Here is a 25,618-nt window from a genome sequence, read left to right on the forward strand (position 1 = left end):
GTTGCTATTTTAATTATACTGCTATATCATTGAAACATTTACCTCCTGATACTGGACGGCACATCTCACCCGGTCACATTACACTGACAACGGGCAAAGCAGTCGTTCCACTCCCGGTTTGCTGAGCGCTAAGCGGGTACAGAAATTATCACTTTATATACTATAGAATTTCTCGACCAAGGGGACTGAACCAAGTTCCTTCCTGAAAGAGGCAAGCGCTCAACAGAAGGACAAAAGTGAGATGGTGTCAGGGGAGACGTTAGAAAAAGGAAAGTAAGTTAGAAAGAAATGAAAAGATAATATTTTGAATTAAGTCGCCTCTTACGTTCATGAATTAGGGGTAGCAGACACAATTCAAACGCCCTACCTGCAGGCAGACACATGCATTTCTTCTTAGGTAAATCTCAGTTATTTTATTATCGGGTTTGATACTTCCATGTAGTTTATTGTTAAACACACACTTCTGTTAATACTCAATATATAGTATATACATAATGCACCACATACAAAAGTGTTTTTCTTCGGGTACTCCAGTTTTCCTCAATCAAGTAACCCGGCACGTCCTTAAATCACCTTGTCTGTTAATAGGACGTTAAACTAATACACCAAATGTACCACATACTTACACAACTCTTTCTATGACATTTTCAATGATATTGGGTATAATGGTGGATTACACTTTTATCTTACAAACACAAATAGTGCTGAAATTCCTAGCTAAATAGTGAAATAGGACTGATATGTTGCAGAAAAGTATTTAAGTCATAAAATCATTCGAAATCCCATAAATCGGGCAGTCACACAACATCTAGTCTCTTTTTCTTCTTCAAAAGATCTTAATTAATTATATCAAGGTATTAAACGTTTGGAAATTAACTAAAATCGAAATTTCATTTCATTTCAAAAATATTTTATTGAACAATAGAAATATAAATAATTACAAAGTATTGTTAAAAGAATAGGACAACAGGCGCAATGCCTATATCAGCCTTTACTTTCGAAATATTGAATACATCACAATAGAAATAAAAAAGTACCCAAATAATGAGGGATTCAATCAAAACGTACGCCTTTTCTGTAACATAGATATAGGCTTCAATACACACCATTGTCTAGTCATGGGTACTTGTACTCGATCTAAGACGGTGTTTTTGTACCAAACCTGATAACACGAGATCGCGCCATAAATCACATGAATGCTTACATAATTAGAGGGTCAGTGTATACGACAATGCTGATGTTTGTGCCTGTTTACATTCCATTACATACCCGGATATCTCTTTTATGTTTCGCTGTCATGGTTCACTGACCTCACGTGGTTGAACTACATTCAAGACGTTTTTGATCACGTACAAAGTTTTCACAACAATACACATTTATATTTTTTGTTCATAGGGTTATTTCTGTCCCCATGTGATGCTTAATTCCCATCCACGTGCTACGTTCTTTGCATAAAGTAGATCTTTTTGCAAAAGGGCACGCTCTAATGAGCACAAAATATGAGCTGACTTAAATTATTTTAGTTCAGGAATCATTCGCAGCCACTGTCACAGAGAAGATGCCGAAAAATAGACGAAAAGGTGGGAAATCAGGCTTAGGTCGGATCGAAAATGAACAAGGTATGTTCTACTTAATTTTTAAACCTTTCGCAAACCTATAAAGCAGAGTTTGTTCAAAGTGATATGCATGTAAAAGTATTTCTACATTGTATATGAAAAATACTTGAATGTTATAAATTCATGGTGCTTTATTACAATCTAAAATCTTTTCAAAAAAGATGAAAAAGCACTGGAAAATAGACCCGAAAGTCACGTTCTCTTCAAATGTTTCTGGCGGCCTCTGATTCAGGCTGCACTAGAAATAAAATATCTTGTTTCTTAAAGAAGAAATTTAATAAAAGTTAAATGCATTTTTTAAGTTTTCTTTGGAAATTAAACCTATTACTTTTAAACAATGCAAATGTCTCTTTTACATCTTTTCTCCTTCTAGAAAACACTTGTCTGATTTGAAAGGATAAACATTTTTATTATTTAAACCGTATATTTTTTTTCCTTAATAGGACCATTGTTTGAAATATTGAACCCATTCCGTCGGCCTATTTTGGATCACAAACATTGCTTTATAGGTTTTGCGCATATACTTACCAGACAAAAAATGTATCCCATTGAATTCATTTTACTTTTCATAAGCTACATATGTATTTTGTATCATATTTTCCTGATCGCTTTACTGATCGCTTTTGCTATACAGAAATTAGCATTCATAATAATTTAGAAATTTTCCAATATGTCTGTGCTTTTATTCTTCGAAATCAGTAATTTCTGCTGACAGATAAAAATTGTTATCAAGATAACGGTCATGGCAACATTAATGCACACACAATCACAATCCTACTGACATGTCATTTTTAACGAGATAATATCATCAACTATAAAAAGTGACAGTTACATGATTAAATAAGCAATTAGCTGGTAACATGCCAGCAGAGTTTTCCTTAAAGTATTATTAGAATACATTGTGATTTTTATCATAAGTTGTCGCGTAAATGAGCTGAATGTATCTTACATTATATATTCTTTACACGTATAACTGTAGGTGTATTGAGGAAGTTTAAATACCGACGCTTTTATGTATTCATTTGTTTTTTGCTCAATGTCATTGCCGTTTTCAAATTTAAAATGTTGCTTATGTCAGTAAGATTAATACAAATTTACGAACTGCAATAATTTACATGTACGTGCACCAAAAAGCGTTGAAAAGCACTAAAATAAGATAATCGTTAAAATACAAAAATATAGACATTTACATTATGGAACCAATCTTTGGTGTGTCAGTTGCAACTCTCATTTCAATTTTATATTAGAATGAAAGTCATAGTAAAGCCAATGAAGAGATTGTATTGATATCCATATATTGTGTCGAAACTAAGAACACAAGTTTTGTTTACATGTACAATCGTTCCTCCTTATTGAAGCGTTACGTCTCGTTATGAATTAATGAGCGAAACGAAACACTTTTACATTTGCATGCTATCAACAGCATGCCACAAGGGAACTATAAACTGAATTTATATTACCTACATCATAAATATTACACAAAGCGATTTAGTGCGATATTGCTGCGATTACGAAAACGTCATCTGCAAAATTACTTAATAATTTTCTATATTTGATATGTAATGTCTACTCAATTTGTAATGTGTAGTCAGAACGCGAAATTTTGATTTATTGGGAGTTGATTTTCTCTTTTAAGTCAAATCACGATATATTTGATCACTGAAAATTGCATATAACCAGTTAAACGTTAGAAATGATGTTAAATGCATACTTTTGTCATGACTTCTTTTTTTTATCTCCCCCCTCCCTTTATCCATCATCGCGCTTCATTGTGGAAGGTGGTATATGGACGCAAAGAATGTTGTTATCTTTTTTTTTTCTTTTAGAATCAAAACCAGTATCAACAATCATTATATTTTGTCCTTATCGACATGAACCAGGTGGAACCTTTTGTAATTTTAGATAATGCAGGCACTGATTTGGTAAACAATATTAGCTGAAAACACGCGAACTACAGAAAGAGGTGTAGCTGGCATTCCTCAAATGACATTAACAGATACAGTTATATGTGCCGTATTTTTCCACTCACGAAACAAGATGAGCTTTAATATGTTATTCACCACTAAAAGTGACCGACATTTTGAAAATTACAGTACATTTAATGCTTCGGTTTTAATTTTACAAGTACTGATAAGAGCTGAAAATGATTTTTGGCAGTACTGCCAAAATCATCCTCGATATTCCAGGGGTTCCGATCACTTACGATCTAGAGATCGTAAGTAATCGGAACCCCTGGAGTATCGAGGATGTGCCAAAATAGTTAAGTGAAATGAGTACATATGGTTTGACCATGAATCCAAATTTGTGGTCTACAATTTCATTTCACTATTTTTACAAAGTTATGAGTAATTATAAAGCAATTCTACATGTATCAATTTTACTGTACATAATTTCTGTGTTGCAAGTAAAATTTATCAGGCATCTGAAGCCACTTGGAGGATTTCCGCAGCTAAATTTATTAAACCTTATTTTTTTAAAGATCAATAAAGAAAAAATAACATATATTTTTCGCTCAGTTATGGAACATATAACCTTAAGGGAAATGGCCTAAAGGACCGGTACACGGGTCACGCAGGTCATGGGCCGAATGGCTCAACACATCAATTTCTTATCATTTTAATGAAAGTATGAAAGGAATACAAATCGATATATATTATGAAACATATATAACATGAACGGAATATTATATCTATTTGAATATAAGGGGGCAGATCGCCTCGAAAATTTTACATTTTTTTTTTACTTCCTGGTCCCAAATTGATATGTATATATAAATATATCACCAAATTATTTGTCGTATTAGCCTTATATTATTCAGTGTGCCTTCTTTACCCTACATATATATTCCAATACGGGTATCAAAATGTAGCAAGTGGTACTATATATATATATATATATGTATATATATATATATAGTTTGGCCATCTTCGTCACGTGAACTCCAATCTGTGATTTCTAGGTGTAAATACAGCCATGTGACAGACTTCACCAGTAGTCACGCCAGGCTAATGTAGGACGTTTTTTTCAGAAGGAACTAATTAAGGATGTATTATATGTCATACGTCACCAAAAAAAAACTGTTGATCATAAGGTCAAATGCACTTTTTATCTTTAATTTCCGAAACAATTTGAAAAAAATATCTTAAAACAATAACGGATAACAATATGTATCGATAAACTAAGATAAGATCACAGCACAAAACAAATGCAAGACTCACTGCGTAATAAAAATTATTGTATGTTAACATTGAAGATTCATTTCGCTTTAACTAACGTGCGGTAATTGGAGTGACGGCGGGAAACATAAGACGACCCGTGATAAGAATATTAACGTTTAATTCTAATAAAACTTCTCAGAAGGTGGTGATAAGTGTAGTATTAGCGGTTAAACTAATAACTTTTGCGACTTTAGAAAAATGTTTAACACATTTAAAAAAAAAATAAAAGCTTTTTCAGAAAAGTAATGGAAATTTGAGACATTTAATTGAAATATGCTGACTGAAGTAAAATAGTAATATGTTTTTTGACATACCAACTTCGTTGACATATTCAATCTCATCCGTTATTTTTACATTCATCATAACTTAGGATTTCTGAACAGATATGAATTTCGTTAAATATAAAAATGTGATAATTGCTTTCAGTGATAATGTCGTAGTAAACCTGTCATAGATTTGTTAACTGATGTCTAGTCGAGCTGTCAGACGGATACCAGTCTAATGTTGATCGTACATTGTATGTATGTCAGTAGGTCGATCAGAGTAAAGATATCTATTTTTAGATACGGATCTATTTTCAATGCCTTTCTATCATATTAATAATGTGATGTTAAAATATCAAACTGTTTCGTTAAACTTGAAATTTAACAAATATACTCCGAAATGATCCGGCCGATTTTTATGCGGTGTTCAACATTCTTGTCAGGAGATCAAACAGAATATCAAATCATTTTCCGTTCGGTGTACCCTTTTAAAAAAGCGCTACACCGCTAACAAATACTTTTCTCAACCAAAAACAGTATCAGACTAATTTGTATTTTTCTTCAGTTACAAAAATTAACTTCCATTTCCACCAATAAATAAGTTAAGCTTTTTATTTCACTTAAATAAAAAAAAAAATCAGATATAATTAATCGAGTCCCGAACAAAATCCATGCCACTATGCCCTATATAGAATTATGGACGGGCTGTGTACGCACCAAATGCAAAACAAATTATTTTATATGCATTTTTGTGTTGATTAGTCACATCATATATTGTTTATGATCTCTCGGCGGTGGATTATCTTTAACGTTTTCAGTCTACTTTAAAATTGTGTCAATGAACATTGTGCATATCGACCGATGTTTAGCATCCCGTGATTTTTAGTATTACAATTACTGTAATTAATAAAAAAAAATTAAGAAAAATTTTACCAATTTGTATAACACCCAATTGGCTACGGTGACTTACTTCCATGCATTTGGCTCGTCAAAGTTGTACATATATGTACACCATATGTATATTGATCTCACGTGGTTATAGGACAATGTAAAACTATCCAATATATCATCAAAATAAGTAAGATAGAGAAATATGAGACTGTCGATAAAAGGGAGCTAACTCTTATAGTATTGTGTGGTTTCGACGATATTGTAATAGAAATTTCTTTCATACCTACACGTGTAATACTGGCTGGTCTAGGGCAATACACTCATGTCGCCTGAGGCTGTATTGCATGGCTACCCATGCAATAAAGCCTCGTGACGTCACGGCGTCAACAAAATCTCTATTTCCTCGGTAAAATTTTAACATTTTTTTCACAAAATTGACTGGTTTTACTATAAAATATGCAAGCAACGGAATTTGTGTTGAAAATATCACGTAATTTTTCATGTATGGAAATTGACTTCCAGTCGTGGATTTCTTCGAATTTATTTCAAAATGGCGGGATATTATAGTTGTAAAATTGCAGTAAAACGTCGTGGTATGAAAGAAAAATACTCTTTCATAAGTGGATATGAAGGATAGGGATATTCTACCCTCGGGATCACAAAATGTTGCAAAACCCTTGGCAAGCGTCGGGTTTTACTACATTTTGTGACCCTCGGGTAGAATATCCCTATCCTTCATATCCACTTATGAAAGAGTCTTATAATATGATATCTAACATTTTCCAACGTAACCTTTTATTATTAACTATTAATGTGTAAACTTTTGTGAGTGTTTATTGTCGCGATTTCCCAACATTTCCAGGTGTTTTTATTTTTTTATTTTTGCGATAAATACACTTGTTAACTTTTAGAAATATGCGATAAATACACTTGTTAACTTTTAGAAATATACATGGTTTCATATATGCTCCTAATATTATGCGCGGGGGAATTCGTGTAAAAAGTCACCGTTTACAGCGAGTCTCCTAGGTCTGCTAATAAAATAAAGGGGTTCAGTATTGACTCAAAGAGAGTGAGCATCGATCGTTGGGACTATATTACCGTATAAATATATACACATGTACCGTTGTTAAAATTCTTGACATGTCCCTGTGAATTTTACCTTGTTATTTTGCATGTCGAAAGTCATCGGTAATGGCTTTATATTATCAACCGTAAAAGCTTGTTTGTATCTGCATATTTCCAAATTATAATTGTATCATAAATGTGTCGTAAACAGACCTTAAAATGTAGGTCAGTGTAACGCAAATTGCTTAGTAGGGTAGTTTTGTAGAAATGAGTCAATAAAAAAATATAATGTAAAATCTGAGAGAAATTATGAATAACATTTGAAATAAATATGTATATCATTTGAGTGAAGTTGTTGCCGTAGCAAAATATACATTGTTAGTTTTCTTTGTATCTTATCTTAAGGCATGCATTCATTATATCATGTTTATAACCGTGCTGGCATTTCCTTCTTTTAAATTATAAATTGAAACCAAATGGCAAAAAAATAGACATTGGAAGTCAGTATATACATTGGATTAATGAATATGCACATAGTTTCAGATACATGGTCCAGGATCATGAAAGAAAGTTAGACTTAAGTTTGGACTTAGCCAATCATAAATGATGTAGCATTTTTCTAACAATAAGACAGTTTGGACTTAAATTTCGTGATCCTTCGTCCAGGAATATATAAAAGAATCACATTGTCATTCCGTAACGGACGATATTCTCTAAGTCAACTTGGATTCATAATCGTAAAGACATTGATTGCTGATCATCCAGCTTGAGTGGAGGGGTAAATGTTTACACGTTCATCCTCTTATTCAACTGTCACAGGATAGACCTCGAATTCAAGGTAGGCGTAATATCACGGCCAGAAATCCACTGTATTACTATGTACATCTCTAAACTTCCACAAAATTGACTTTGATCGAGTCTCGATTTTTGAGTTTCGAGCCAATATTTTCGAGTTTCAAGAACACTGCATACCGTCCTATCAGAACAATTTACACTTTGCGATCGAAACATCGTGAAAAGAGACTCCATATGAAACAGTTGTAGGTGACGTAAATGTTGGCCGTCTTACCATAGACAATAATCACCCGAGTAGTTGATATATATTATGAACTCCTTTCAACTTGCAAACATCATACACAAACCGACGTGAACAGGTCGAGCACGCGCCTCACTACTTGTCACACGCGCGCCTCACTACTAGTCACACGCGCTCCACACTACTTGACACAATGGATTTGAACGTTATGATACGATCAACATGGATCGTGATTTCGGACTATGATGCGATTCTACTAAACTTGACCGCAGACGCGCGACAAATTGGAAATATGAAAAAAAAATCTGTTATGATAAAGATATTTATCAAATGTTTATTAATTTACTTGATTTAACAGACTAGACGGATTTTTTTTCAGTAATGCTCTCCATACGACATGTGTGATATTTTTACAGAAATAATTTCTCGAATTATTCGACCAATTAATTTCCGAGAAAAACATTTACTGTACGATCGACTGACAAACTTTGGGTTTATCAGAACTATGACTGAAAATCTAATCTGGAAAAGAGACCGTTTCTTTATAACCACCCGGGCAGTTTGACAGATTTCGACGACATATAGGAACGACGTTAATGACTTGGGAGGAAAACAATTGGAGGTGTTCCTCAAGGTTCATTCCTCGGACCTTTACTATTCATACACATGCTATAACTGGCAATCTTATTTGTATTTCAAATTTATTTGGTTTAAACAGTATTTTATTCAATTCAATAATGATTGAGTATAGTATACCTGTCAAAAAGGTTGGATACAGAAACAAGTACAATGTACTAATTTCTAAGAATTTTCAGTGCTAATTATACAGTGCTTTGGTAGGGAAAGGGAAGGGTGCGGGGATTGTGTAGAAAAAAATGGTGTTTATTTTTCAACCATACAAAACCAGAGATTTGTTGATAAATCGGCCATAGTTTGATCATTAGTAAAACTAACACGGGTCATGAGTTTATAACCAGTATACGAACAAGATCAGATTGGTTTTAAGATGGACAGTGGAGTAGTGCTGATGGATACATATGTATTTATATCTACTTTTCAAATTTATTTGCTGTATGATATTTTCTTATTTTGTTCAGATAAATCTCATTGAGTTGTACATTTTTATGTGCTACATTGACGACGAATGGTATTTTTATCTTTTAAAAGCAGGAGCGAATGAAATATAAAGTTACTTATCATACATTATAACATTATGTACCATCATTGATAAGATTGAGTTTCTTATTTTACTTCAAAATAAAAGCTTTTGACATCCTGAGTATCACTATCATTAAGACAACTACAACTATGGAACTAATTGTTTTCTTTAAAGTGAACAGTCGGGCAAGGATGGCTAAAGTCGGTAAAAATGGTATGAATGTATCCAGTATAATTTCTTATGGAATAGAAAAATAAACTTTCTCGTCAAAATCTGTCTGCGTATTAGAAATTAATTTAAAGTATACGAATGCTAAAACGTCCTCCCGGCTGACTATGTTACATTTCCACGCAGCCTCGCTTTCAATGCTTTCAACTTTTCTTTATTTCAATGGTCAGAACTGGGAAAGGTAAGCAGAACTTGACCGTTGTATTAATATGTGAGGACTTTTGGAAGGCCAATGAACGCATTTAGACTGGTTTTCTTTGCCCGATTGTTTTCTTTAAAGTATATGATCATATTTAAAATGACAATTTTGTATAAATGTATTCAATTAGTAAATATTTTTTGGGAAATGTTGTCATGTATTTTTAAATATATATATTGGTTTTTGATGCATAAGATATAGGAATTGAAGGTGAGTATTTGTTTATAGAAATGTAAATCTGCAATAAACACTACATAAATGTTAATATGATTAATCAACCATTAATCTTAAAAGTCTTATGAAGTCACGTGTATACTATGGAGAAGAGCAAAAATACCGTTAGAAGGGAGCTAACTCCGATTGCATTACAGACTTTTACCAACAGGGGCTGTCAGCTACATCCCTGACTATACCTGTCCACGTACGTACCGGAAGGCTGTAATCGTACCGGATGTATATATAGCATGTTATCTATAAATGGCAACGCACATAATGTATTTGATTTATTATCCGTCTCTAATACGCCTGCATCGTCGATCCTGTTTTAAAATAGAGCTTCTAGAAAGGGGTTAGCTATTGTAGAATGTAATAAAACGCCTAACACTTAATTTCATCTACTTTCACGCAAATCTGACATAAATGTATTACATGTACGATGAAAAAAATGATTAGATTCTAGTACTTGGTAGGTATTCATCATTCATTCATATTCATCATTGTTGGTATCAGTCGGAGGAAAACTACATACATATGATAAAGTTATAAAATATACAAAAAACAATCCTGGCTGTATCCGTCACTTAAAACATAATAATACATCCCTGACTCTACTCGTGCTATACAACGTATATAACTTACATCCCTAACTTTACCCGTGCTATACAACGTATATATAACTTACATCCCTGACTGTACCCGTGCTATACAACATATATAACTTACATCCCTGACTGTACCCGTGCTATACAACGTATATAACTTACATCCCTGACTGTACCCGTGCTATACAACATATATAACTTACATCCCTGACTGTACCCGTACTATACAACATATATAACTTACATCCCTGACTGTACCCGTACTATACAACATATATAACTTACATCCCTGACTTTACCCGTGCTATACAACATGTATAACTTACATCCCTGACTGTACCCGTACTATACAACATATATAACTTACATCCCTGTCTGTACCCGTGCTATACAACATATATAACTTACATCTCTGACTGTACCCGTACTATACAACATGTATAACTTACATCCCTGACTGTACCCGTACTATACAACATATATAACTTACATCCCTGTCTGTATTCGTGCTATACAACCTATATAACTTACATCCCTGACTGTACCCGTACTATACAACATATATAACTTACATCCCTAACTTACCCGTGCTATACACGTATATAACTTACATCCCTAACTTTACCCGTGCTATACACCGTATATAACTTACATCCCTGACTGTACCTTACATCCCTTACTTTACCCGTGCTATACAACATATATAACGTACGTGCATAAACCTGACTGTACCCGTACTATAAAACATATATAACGTACATCCCTGACTGTACCCGTGCTATACAACGTATATAACTTACATCCCTGACTGTACCCCTGCTATACACCGTATATAACTTACATCCCTGACTGTACCCGTGCTATACAACGTATATAACTTCCATCCCTGACTGTACCTTACATCCCTAACTTACCCGTGCTATACAACATATATACGTACATCCCTGACTGTACCTTACATTCCTGACAATACCCGTGCTATACAACATATATAACTTCCATCCCTGACTGTACCTTACATCCCTGACTGTACCCGTGCTATACAACATATATAACTTACATCCCTGACTGTACCTTACATTCCTGACAATACCCGTGCTATACAACATATATAACTTACATCCCTGACTGTACCTTACATCCCTGACTGTACCCGTGCTATACAACGTATATAACTTACATCCCTGACTGTACCTTACATCCTGACAATACCCGTGCTATACAACATATATAACTTACATCCCTGACTGTGTATACCAGTACATTATACACCTAATACCCGTACATAAAACTGTATATAACTTACATCCCTGACTGTCCGTACTATACAACATGTATAACTTACATCCCTGACTGTACCCGTGCTATACAACGTATATAACTTACATCCCTGACTGACTGTACCTTACATCCCTGACATGTACCCGTGCTATACAACATATATAACTTACATCCCTGACTGTACCCGTACTATAAAACATATATAACGTACATCCCTAACTGTATCCGTGCTAACAACCATATATAACTTACATCCCTGACTGTATCCGTGCTATACAACATATATAACTTACATCCCTGACTGTATCCTTACTATAAAACATATATAACGCACATCCCTGATTATACCCGTACTATACAACATGTATAACTTACATCCCTAACTTTACCCGTGCTATACAACATATATAACGTACATCCCTGACTGTACCTTACATCCCTGACTATACCCGTGCTATACAGCATCCATACACAATAGGAAAATAAAATCATAAACATTTATGATGACTTAAAGGCCCATTACCTTTCCGGAGCAAAATATAAAAGTTTCTTAAAAAACATTAATAACATCAGAAAAATGCGTACCGATGACCTAAAATAAGGTTACGACACCAAACATATGCAAGATTTCCTGCGTAATATATGAAAACAGTGGAGAGTCAATTCGCTGTTTTGCCGTCTGGCGCAATGATAGTCAACTACCGCCCGGTATTTAGGACGACGGCGGGAAACATAAAACGACCCGCGTTATGAAAATAACCATTTTATTTATTTTAATAAAATCGTTCAGAAGGTGATGATAAATGTAGTATTAACGGAAAGTTAATAATTTTTGTGACTCTACAACATTATTGATCTTGTTATTCATTCCCATTTTAAAAATTTAAAGCCGTTTCGGAAAGGTAGTGGGCCTTTAACCTTAAACAATAGACAAAATAGAAACTTGCTCAAACAGAAGTATGTTCCAATCAAACTACTGGACCTTTCCCCCTCAAAAAACCTTAATTTTATCGCATATCTATAGGGACAGCACATTCTAAAATCCAGGATACAATTTCTGCCTTTAGTCTTCTATCCCTACCTCGGCATTTAATGTCTACATGTCACTGTTGCCATGACATGTCGACGATGTTTTTCCGGAAATTCCGACCTCCCACTGCCACGTTTTTAATGACGAATGTTTTTAAATGATACATGTATGTAACGCTCTTTTAATATAGTCGAAAGACATCATAAATCAAGTTAAAGTTATTTAGCTGTTGATCCTGACTCTTTTTCCTGGTATCTCGATGAACTCATTACCCCCAAAACCACTTTTAGACTCTTCTAAATCAAACACTAGACCAGTCCATAAGGAAATTCTAGGGGAAAACGATTTATGATGTACATATATTTATTATCTTCCAGTAATATCACTTAATATGGATTGTGATTAGAACTTTATATCTTATATTTTGACACGTTGACAAAACTAGGCTAAAACGGAAATAGATTCTATTTTTTAACATTGGCAATGTGCAGTCTAAGAAAGGAAACGTGATACGAATCTTTCGTTTTAAGTGTGTTTGTTTGTTTGATTAATCAATGTCCTATTAACAGCCAGGTTCATGTATGGACGGTCTCCCATGTATGCAGTGTGTTGCGTGTATGTTGTGCGAGGTGCGTGTTTTGGGAGACTGTGGTATGTTCGTGTTGTGTCTTCTGGTATAGTGGATCTGTTGCCCTATCACAGAAGCAACAAACAGGACAGCCCATAGATGGATTCCTGTGTATTTGTACTTGATAACATATTAAATATCAAAGAAACACAATTTAACAAAGCATGACAATTTATTGACTCGTGCCCTATCCGGGCCTCGAACTCACGATCTACGGCACCCAATCGCCTAGCCAAACTTGATAATATATATTTGCAGATAATAAATCAATTATAAGTAACCCTTTTGCAGTTAACTGAAAATTGTAAAAATTGAATTTTGTTGAAAAAAAGATAATACATATTGAGCGCAAATACTCGAGTCATAAACCATACTCTCCAAACATTTGTTACACCTGTCTTTATGTGAATATGATTACAGATTTACAAACACAAAACAAAAAACAAAACACAGCAACAAAATTACTGTATATTAGTTCATTGTAGTATTTTTTGTGCGTCGTAAACCTGTGATACAATTTAAAAAACTTAATAATGCCCGTGTTGTTATTATTTTCAATATGATGTTTTATTTGTTAACCGATTCACAGAGCAGTGAAATAAAGTTAATACTTCCGATGTATTTCTTAAAATGCGAAAATCATCATCAAAATACAACATATGTAAATGTTATAAAATTTACAAAAAACGGTGTATACAACCTAGATAAATCAGTCGTTTTATCAGCCGGTAAAAAAAACTTCTGTAATACTAGATATGTATGACGATGCTTGACAGTTTAAGAAAGATACCGAGTCTTTGATCTATCGATCTAACGCAAGGTGATACATTACAGCGATATGTCAAGGTTAGGGTATTTGTTCCTCTTCAAAATTCCGGATATACAGACTACGGGTTGGTTTGTTGATTTGAATAACCCCTATTAACATCCGGGGTCATTTGAAAACGCTTCCCGTGTATGCGCTGTTGCCTGTGTGAAATGTGTGCGTATTTCAGGGGACTGCAGTATGTTCCTGTTGTGGTTCCATGTAATAGTTTGCCCTGAAGGTAGGGCGCTATAATTGTACCTGCTGCCCTTATTGAATGATCGTAAAAAGTGATTTAATTTAGGGGATCTTGTCTTTTTTGATCTTTCAAACCTTTCCCTTGGCACGGCCTCATGTATGGCCTTTGGTTGAGCGCTCGCCCTTGTGAAGTAGGCTGTGGGTTCTGTCTCCTGGTCGAGACACACCGAAGTTGATAAAGGTGGTAGTGTCTGCTCCTGTTGAGCACTCAGCATTACGGGAATGAGACGACTGGTTCACTCGTTGTCATTATAATATGAGCGTTGCTTGGTATAGCAATATAAAAAGAGCAAAAGAAGACACTACATGAATATACCACAGTCTCCCAAAACACTCGCCTCGTACTTCACACACACTACACACTGCATACATGAGAGGACGTTACATGACCCTGGACATTAATGGTATATTAATATAATCAAACAAACAAACAAATCATGTAATAGTGGAACTCTTGCCCTTTTTAATGTGCTATGTTAAAATGACGTTTAATAAACATGTGCTATGCTGAAATGCAAAGATCGCTTTTGTTTTTGTTCTGACCTGATGTAATAAGAAGAACAAATTTTGTGTTTTCCTCCTACCAGGTCAATAATTTTATATTCTGAATGGAAATATGCTTCGTTTTTCTTGTCCCAGTTGCAATGTCTTTGATTTTGACTAGAAAAACGTGACTGGACAAGCGTTTAATTGAAGCAGGTCAACCGAAGTATGGTGAAAAGCTTCACAGTAATGTATGATCCCAGAGTAAAATACTGTTTGCTTTTGAGATTTCCTGTGAAATTTCTCGATATCCTGTTTTTTCCCTTGTATGATCACAAGAATATCCGCTTCCGTCTTTAAGATCTACTGTGTTGGACAATTTTTTTAATTTATCTTGTTGACGTTACCCTATTTTAAGCCCATTTTCAGTTTGATTATACTTTCGTTACTTTGTAGGTCAACACCACTTTTGGCCTTCTGTTCAGCCTTTGCCCCTATGAGGAAGGCTTTGGGTTCTGTTCCCTGGTCGTGACACACCAAAGTCAATAAAAGTGGTAGTTTCTGCTCCTGCTTCGCTCTTAGCATACAGGGAGTGGGACGACTGGTTCGCCCGTTGTCAGTATAATGTGACCGAGTGGGGTGTGTTGCGTGGTGTCTTCGGCGGCATGCTCCAGTGATATAGCACTATAAAAAGGGCAAGAGTTCTACTTTATAAGAAGACACAGCACGAATATACCACAGTCTCCCTAAACACGCACCACATACTTCATAAAAAGAAAGAAACATTTCTCATTAAGAGACTTGTTCGATAGTAGCTTCCACTATGCCCTTACATCTTATCCTTACCCTAACATCGAAAACCATATAACCAGTTACTTCCTTTTGGCTGGATTTTCACCAGTTTGCTCGACACTTATACATATTAATATGTTAAAGAAAAGTTGTTTTATGAAAAAGAAGTATAACTAAAGTATATGCTAGTATGCTTTTGTGCCGAAATATCGAAGTGTCATTATCTCGTGTCATATAAAAAATCGTTGTTCCACAACGGTTTAGTATCAAAATATTATACACGCATTTAGTCTCGTTTCAAGATTTATGTTTAATCAGAATTTATACTTAGCTGAGAGACGCTTTTAATAAAAATATAAGTCTATCTTTTCTTCAAGAAAATGTTAAGGATTGTTATTCTATTGTCAGGTTCTATAGGACCGTATAATACACTTAATTTTCAGAAAATGCTTGCGAGTGTTGTATAATACCCATTCTATCAGTATGCTCTTTGACGTACAGAGCCAGGATGAGGATAATTAATAAGTGGTACTGTTGACATTGTGCGTATTGAATGGTATACAGTAAGGTGAGCCGCACTTCATTTTGTAAGAGTGTATCGTCATCAATTTTCTTAACATTGCGGAAGTTACATTCAATAAGACAAACCACGTAACGTATGTGGTTGTCGATTCGCCTAGAGCACATTCCCTCGTCTAGTTCTATGTGTATTACTTTAGACGTTACCGTGTGCTATTGAAATCGTTTTATTTTGCTTTCGGAAAATTGGCCAAAAATATGTAATAACAAGTAAATGAATACACTTTTTTAAATTTAGAAATCATCAGTTATGTACACGAAGTAGTAATTTATCATCCTCGATACTCCATGGGATTCTTTCACCAACGTTAGGGTGTAACGTCAGTGATAGTAACCCCTGGAGTATCGAAGGTGATTATGTATTTTTTTTATGTTGCACAAACTGAATGAAGCTAACTACGATGTACGGTCAGTTTTCGAACGAATGTCTGCCTGTTTGATCTCATCGATGATTAAAATTTAATGTCATAAGGCAGAATCATGTTTCTAAGTCGGAAATAAACCTGTGATTTCGAACAAATCGACATAGTCATGCCTTTTTAGGGTGATCGCGTGGTGTAGTGGTTAAACTACTTGCCTTTCACCTTGCCGGCAGGGGTTCGATCCCCAACACAGACGTGAAAAGGTTAGGAGTCACCTGCACGGTCACGTGGGTCTTCTCTGGACACTCCGGTTTCATCCCACTCTAAGACTCCTCGCGTGCTTTCATCCGGACCATCAAAAGTGATTTGTATAAATTGTGTAACGTGTTTTGCAATCGATTTGAAATAAAAAAAAACAGAAGTAAGAAAGACATGTTGTTGCTTTCATTATTTTAGTTAAATACAAAGCTCATCAATTCGTCGCAATAATGTCTGTTTTGATTACCATGGCTAGATGCGTGTACTTTTCATAGTAAACATCAATACAGTTGTAACTCGAAAAAGGCGATAAGTATATATATAACAAGCAGATCAATGGATATCTATTAACCATGCTTAACGGCTATCCAAACGATAGGAGAAGTTCTGGATACCAGATTCATTTCTATCAATTGGTACACACCGTGGTTCGGTTGGATTTCTCTGGTACCCGTGGTTTTCTCCGCTTTGTAAATCTGTCATGTTATCAAAGTAAAACGAACATGTATATTGATAGAATAACTGTAAAAATTATATGCTAAACTTATGTATGAAGGTGAGATAAAGAACGAATGATATGACCCATTGTGCAATTATTATGCGTCATGAATTCAACAGAATTACATCGATTTCTTTAAATGTATATTTACTTGTTTTCTTGGAACTGCATCAGAGATATATACTGCATAACCAAAGTGTGAATCTCGAATAACTATTTTTAAATATTCTAGGAAACGTTGAGTTTACCTTGCCCTATGTGTTACATTCCATTCTATCCATATTTTGTCTCGTAGCCAACTCGCCCGGAGGCAATCACTAGGAGTATGTGCTTAGGCGTATAACATTACACGCGATATGTGCCGATTGTATGTTTAAGCCATTGAGAAAATTTTCAGACACCGTCAAAATACTGACAAAGTTTTGATATCTAATGGTCAATAAATCATGGTTGTCATACATTTTGCCTATACCATGATAGCGGTCATCGAATGGTGGGAGTTAGAGATATTTATCTTTTAAATAAATAAAGAAAATAAAAGAAATGTATCTTAATTTTAAAAGAAAGTCTAGTAAGCTTTCTGATCTTATTCCTATTAAACAGAGTTTTTGAAGCATAGGGTTCATTGAAAACAGATACGAATCTGTTAACCCCTTAACTCCCTAATATCTACGCATTTTCATGTATCTCCCTGATTTGTTGAGTTGTCGGGATACTGTCGACATGCTGTACAACAACAGAAAATAAAAGACAATTTTTGTTCTAAGACAAAATAATTTTGCAACTTGTTTTTGCTCTTTTAGTGAATTAAAAGATAATGCTAACTTAATTCCGGGCATTTTTAAATTGTTGCTGTTGACGTCGAGTGTCAGACGGGGTAATCGCCGGAGCGGTGTTTTGGCATTGTACAGTATATATGCAACAAGTAGCGAGCAATAATGATTTAGAAAGAAAAATATAGTGCACTAAAAGAAAAAATCATACAATCAATATCACTGCCGAATACATGGCGGTTAAAACAGCTTTTATTTTGGTATATGAGTGAGTGTGTCTTTTGTAAAATTATATCAATAGCCTTGAATGAGATTTTTTTATATTAAATATCAACACCTTGTGACTGTCTTACCTAGGGATCATGTATATTCTGTATCGTATTATCAGGCATAGATAGCTGTAACGCGGGTAGATCAGGAGGAGACGACCTTATCATAGCATACAACATCTAATTGGGTCATTGCCAAATGACCTGTAGTGTACGTACCAATGCCTGATCATACACTTTAGCTACACGTGCATTACACGGTTTCATTAATAGTTTTTTTCTGAGAGAAACTTTCCAGACGTCCATTGTTATAAGCTGATGCAATGTTCAGCAGTCTATTTCGGAAGCTGAGTGGAAATCATCACTTAGAGTTGGTATCAAGTCGTGGTCTTTGCAGTAATTTGAAGTGATATATCTTTTATTTGTACAGAATAAATGTAAAGAACTCACTATCTGTATTAGACGTAATGAAATGTATTACTGATTGCATACTGCTTAAAATAAAACTTAACCACAGGATACCCTAAACTTGTGGTGAATCTGTACTTCCATGTAAAAGAAAGTCAGCGGCAACTCTTTTTAAGGGTAGTTGCGTTAGCTCTAAAAGCGAAAGTACAGCGCATGCTATCTTGGTATGCCTTACATATTGATGTTTTATTTATAGATTGGTTTATTTCTGCTAGCAAAATATTTGTTTTATTTATAGATTGGTTTATTTCTGCTAGCAAAATATTTACTAAGCGTTCGATGTGACCGTTGATCTGCGACAGGTAATTGCTTGATTTTCTATTAGCTCCTATAAAATTGTTGTTTCGCAAGCCTCATGACAGTGCGTCATAAGGTCTATGCAAGTACTTCTTAAATATTTCACTTAACTGATTCGCATGTATTCGTTAAATGCCAGCAAAGTAATATTTTAGTAATATCGGCCATTCTTAAAATAAAGCGTAACAGATAAATACAAATTCATCAGTGATATTGATAGATACAAATCCATTAGATTTACTGACGGGCGGAGAGCTAGGTAGGCGGAAACGCTTCCATGGGTTCGAATTATTCTATTTACGGTAGTAGTCTCATATTACCCCAAATTTCTCCGAAGTTCTATATTCTTTATACTTGTTTTATCACGTATTTTTCTATGCACCTTCTGTCAAAGTCTCGAAGAAATTATATCAGTCATTTTATGTCATTAAAAAAAACTTTAATTAAAAAATCCATTACTCGTCTGAGATAATTTTGTCCCCTAAATTAAAATCTTACAGAAAATGGGTTTTTTATGAAATAAAACATTTTAAGTTTCTCTTCATAATTAATTTTCTCGGATATACAATGTAGGTATTACTGTTGACTCGTAAAATGTAGTGTAGCTTGACAATTTTGGCAAAATATATGAAAAATATGTACATTTCTGAAAAAAATAAGCCCACAAGGTTCAGAACATATTCTATGTCACCAAATAACTATATAATGATAAACCTTTGTTAACTAGTATCTATTCCGTCTTTGCATATTACAGAGTTGGCTCCCTTGCGGGTAGGAATCGATTGTTACGTCATTATTTTGTGAGCGCAATTTACGTCGTTTTTCTCCGAAACGTATGACGTTACGCTCGCAAAAATATGACTTCACAATTAATACCTACCCGCAAGTGCAGATAACTCTGCAATATGCAAATTCAGAATAACAAATACAAAGTGTTTGTTTGGCCGGATTCGACTTAACATACACATCTATGTCTGTGTCATACAGTTTTCGATATATATCGAATTTTAATGAATATATGATTTTATTTTTGCTTACGTGACTGTATTCATCATGCGGGTTGAAAACCTTGTGATCATGTGGTCTTTTAAACAATACATGATTTGTTATGTGATGTCTGAATCAGTACCTAGCCGCTGTTCTCTCCTCGTTTGCTTTATCAGGTTTATACATAGCTTGGGGTCTAGCCAAATACAGGGACGGAGAACCTTCTCATGACGACGCAGTAAAAATAGCTTCTTCCAGTTAGAGACGAGTAACGTTTCAGGAATATATATATTTCCTGTCAATGCGGGGGATATGATCTCGCTCGTATTTATAATACGCTATCTTACAAGTTATGTAACTTTACTGCATTTTTGTAGAATGTAATGATATAATGCTTAAATTTTGAAAAAAACATCTTTAAAGTAATAATTACAACGATTTGAGAAAGTAATATGTATTCGGTTGTTTTGTCGGTAATGATATTTTCGAACTAATTGATGAATCAGATATATACTTGACGATATTTTAGTTCATTGTTTGTTTCTCGATGATGTGATCCATTAATTATAATATCAATGGCTATACGGAATTTTATATACAAATACACAATATGATGTGTTTAGTTCAAAAGCGATATGAGTTGTTGTTCTCGGCCGCAATGGCCGAGTAGTTAAGATATCTCGACATATTATCACAATCCCTCCACCTCTCGGATGCGGGTTCGAATCCAATGTGTGGCAGTCGCAAGGTACAGACTGCTGGTTGGTGGTTTTTCTCCGGGGACGTCGGCTTTCATCCACCAACAAACCTGGCACGTCCGTTAATGACCCTGACTGTTAATAGGACGTAAAACTTATAAATACAAACCAAACAATGAGTTACATGTTCTGATCATGTCGATGGATTTTCTCCGGGTAGTCCAGTTTTAATTCGCATCCTTACCATGCCGCGTCATGCATTGGCAAAAATTGATACCATGTTAAAGTTAAAACGATAACCATATTAACAATAACATTGCACAAAGATCATTCTTCACTCAGTTCGGTCTATTCTATTATACCTTCATCATCATGGTGTAAAAAACCTTTTGATTACGTTTCATTACCCAAGCAGCTATCATTTCTCATACATTTACATTATATTGTATAGATTGTTGATGATAATGACATCAAGATATTAGATTTTCATCTCTTTATATTTTTAAATTAAGGCACTACAATTTCAATCCTCTTTTATTTTCTTTCCTTGTTCTTGTAAATATGTATTTACAAATATATAATTCTGAAATTTCGTATATGTTCGGAACTATCTCAACAATTTGGATTTCCAAAATAGCGTATCAAAAGAGATAAAAATATATACGCGTTGAGACCATGTTAGTAACAGAGTCACTGACAAAACGTGTTAAGTACAATTGTCATAAAATGTAATTAACTTGACAAACATATTATTGTTCTGTATCTATTTAATTGGAGTTACAGCAAGTTCGAGTATCACACAACAAGGGACTTGCAGATACATTTGGGGTAACGTTTTGTATTTACCGAAGATAATGTATGGCAACAAATCTACTGCATTTTATTATGCATGTATGTGGATGTTTAACGTCTAAAGATTGTTTGATTATTTTAATGTCCTATTAACAGTCAGGGTCATGTAAGGACGGTCTCTCATGCATTCAATATATATCATGTGTGAAGTCCGTGGTGCGTGTTTTGGGAGGCTGCTGTATGTTCGTGTTGTGTCTCCTTGTATAGTGGAACTGTTGGACTTTTTATAGTGTTATATCACTGAAGCATGCCGCCGAAGACACCATGCAACACATCCCAACGTCTAAAGTCTCACTACACTGTATACCTACATCATACATTGTAATAGGTATACAATTGTATATTCATTTAATATTAAGGAATAGTTATTGATTTAATGATTTTAACAGAAGTTTGATTTTTATTATTTTTTAATTTTTACATTTTCAATTTTGTATCCAACGTATTGTACTTCCTATATACCTATATTGATATCTTCAGAATCTGTACAGACTATCCTATTGTTATGTTATCTTTTCGTTATTTCTTACAGCACATTTTCGGTTTAAACTGGATTTTGTATTTGCTTTGATCAAATGCCAATTAGACTTGGCTTACGAAGCATCAATTCCTGGAATAATGAAACGAAAGTACAATTGCGCGTGTCCAAAAATACTTGAAATCGCGTATATAACGGACGGTCAGGTATGTGAAATTTATTCTTTGCCGACGTATCGCCGAAACAATAAGGTAGGTTAAGATAAGTTTTTTTGTGTGGTTCTTCATACAGGACTTAATGAATAAGTAGATGTTAACATATTTTAAGGTAGATCAATATTAGATATTTGTGTGAGTGATATTTCAAAAACAATTTAATAGATAAGTAGCATAATAAAGTAACATATTTTTCCCAATCTCATAATGTTGATAATGCTCGTATTGTGATTTCAATATGTTTTAGGAAAATATTGAAAATATATCAGCAACGTTTATATGAATCAGAGTGTAAATGTCGAATGAATTGTACATTTACATATGTATGTTTGTTAGGTTAATATATATTTTTTTTATATATTAAAAATCAAAACAGGTCTGCGATCTCTAGCGCTTTCCCAGCTTTGCTGCTCATCAGGAAATGTTTAATGTTTAAGCAGGAGATATTTAATTTTCAACATTTCTGCTGATGATGAGCGATGCTGCGAAAGCGCTAGAGATTACAGAACTGTTTTAATTTTTGTTTTTTAATATATCAATCCCATTACAAGGATATTTTATATTTATTTATTATATTCATATATATATCATATCTATTTCATGAATTGTCTCTTTATTTTAACACTCTGCCGGAAATAACATTTTCTGTCTTACAGTTTGCTTTTGATCTCCAATGAAAACTACATGTAGATAAGATAAAGCATTGCTTGGTCCATGTTCTTCCTAAAAATATTTTGAAATTGATGATTATGTGATATTTTATTTATTACCTACCTACTGGTCAACTATTATACATGTCAGTCACACAATTGACGTATGTGGATTTGTTATCGGTAATGAGTTTAGATATGGCAACTGCTGTGCACATTGTTATATTTTATATATTTTTTTTTTTCAATATTTATTTTTTTATTTTTAACATGTTTCACATTTTTTTCTTTTCAAGTGTAAATTTTAACTGCAGCTTTATTTTGACGAGCAATTGTGTAATTTGATTGCGTAGTAAAAAGGATATTGTGTATATTATTAGTGTGCGGTATGATTAAAATATTGAAACTTTCCCCATTTTTACAAAGTTACCAATCATAAAATAAGTTAAAAAAAATTGTGATCGTTCATAACAGAGACATGTTTTATAATATATATATATTATATGGCTCGAAGATAAAATGTGTTATAAAATAATGGAAAATATGTTCCGATAAACAAATATGCAATTCATGTTTTCTATGAAATTTATCAATGATTAATGAAACACCGCTTAATCAATTATTATTCATTTCAAAATTATATATTAATATAATAAGATATAAAAGTGTTGTCTTTATTACTCTTTGTTATACGGTCTATTACTTATTAAGAGAAAAAGATGAAATAAAAAAAAAATACCAACTACGATCAGTGCCTGGCTTAAAGTATCTAGAGTGGTTCGATTTCACGACGTAGTGAAAGAGTCTTATACATGGCAAAATACAAGGATATTTCAAACGCTCGGCCACCGTAAACGTTTATATTTTATGCATTTCATAAATGACTCGTTGCATTGGTGTAACATAAGTATTATAAAGAAAATTTACGATTCTTCAATGGAACTGCTTTGAAATTTTGCCCGAAAATCTGCGATGAACTTACGCACACTTGTCAAGAAAATGTTTCATATTAAATCGAGAAGTTCGTTATGGTGATTTGCATTTGCAAGTGGTTTTGTTGAAAAATACAGCTTTCAAAATATAAACGCAATCTGACATGAAAAATATAATGTAGATCACATATGATTTTGTTACCTGACTCTCTATATAAATGTAAATGAAGTCATTTCGACTTTTTCGACTATTCATTGTTTCCCCTAGACATCTTTTCTATATGCTACAAAAATCATTACACTTCCGCGGCGTCCAAAGAATGTACAAATCCTCAGAAAATATTGACCAGTTGCAATATTTTGACTGTTGCCTCACACAAACTTTCCTCGGCCTCGGCCGGGAATGTCCAACAATCATCTGTTTGCACTCGCTTAATTGTTGACGTCACCCGAAAACGAGAGCGCCCGCGCCAAATTTTCAGTTGTCACGCCGCCTTTGAGATCGACAGTTGTGAACGGACGTAAAATGGCGTCAGAACCAGAACGGTTTTGACGAAATTTCCGATCAAGGAATTTTGGATCTGATTGAAAACAGAGATTTAAAGAAAACAATCACAAGACTGGACATGTAACGCAGGCTGTGAAGAATCAATTACGTGATGTTAGTCCTTATCAGAGCGCCACCGGTAAGTATGAAATGTCGTGATATACATATCTCTGATCGGCTATTTAGAATATGTATATTGTAAAAAGCAATATGTTCAATATACAATATATTAACATTCCGGGATACAGATTCCGAAAATTCTAAAAGTTGTCCTAGTACATGTACATGGATATATATACAGTACATGTATATTTAGTTAGTCAATATATTTAATGAAACAGACAGTAATATTTTGGGTATTTTTTTTTCTAGATATATTCAATGATATCACAAACATGGACCTGATGGCATTATCGAACAACCAGGAGAATGTTAGTCCAAGAGCTTGAGATTCCGTCAGCAAATGCCAATTTCAACACGATTTCCGACTATCAGCTACCCCATATTCAACAAGCCTTTATCGGGGAGACATTCGAATGTTAATTTCCATGGCATCGTCCAAAATTTGCATATTCACTATCATTGAAAATTTCTCTATCAAAGAATGTTTTGAAATTAAAATATCTTACCATCAAAATAATACTCTTGTTTCGTTGTTTACTGTTACGATATTTAGCCTAGAATATTCAGGTAACAAAGTGTTGAGACCAACCTGAGAAACTGTTTCCCGGGGCCGCAGGCCGAGGGAAACAGTTTCTCAGGTTGGTCGGAACACCGAGGGAAAGGATTTTTTTTCACTGTTGACTGATAAGGCATGAAACAACTGTATAATGTCTGTTCACATGTTGTTTCAATAAAAAGGTGAAATGAAAATATTTTATTAATCATCATTTCGTAAAATATTAATTTTCCAAAACACACAACGCCTGATAAAGCGGGAGATGATAATTGCCACTGAAGTGTTCCAATTAAATGTAC

The 25,618-nt window shown here is 34.1% G+C and overlaps 1 protein-coding gene across 2 annotated transcripts in view; it reads left to right on the plus strand.

Annotated features, from left to right (window-relative positions):
* The first annotated feature begins 1,406 nt into the window (after positions 1 to 1,406).
* LOC138324081 (indoleamine 2,3-dioxygenase 1-like) overlaps positions 1,407 to 25,618 on the plus strand; it is a 48,854-nt gene continuing 24,642 nt past the window's right edge. Inside the window, exon 1 of one of the 2 annotated variants that reach the window (XM_069269119.1) lies at positions 1,407 to 1,619. In XM_069269119.1, coding sequence (XP_069125220.1) covers positions 1,559 to 1,619 — 61 coding nt within the window. In that variant the 5' untranslated portion in view covers positions 1,407 to 1,558. Of the gene's footprint in view, positions 1,620 to 22,495; positions 22,548 to 25,618 lie in introns of those variants that run through there. The other variant, XM_069269120.1, reaches the window with a different exon arrangement.

The sequence above is a fragment of the Argopecten irradians genome, chromosome 5, assembly GCF_041381155.1.
Source record: "Argopecten irradians isolate NY chromosome 5, Ai_NY, whole genome shotgun sequence".
NCBI classification, from domain to species: domain Eukaryota; kingdom Metazoa; phylum Mollusca; class Bivalvia; order Pectinida; family Pectinidae; genus Argopecten; species Argopecten irradians.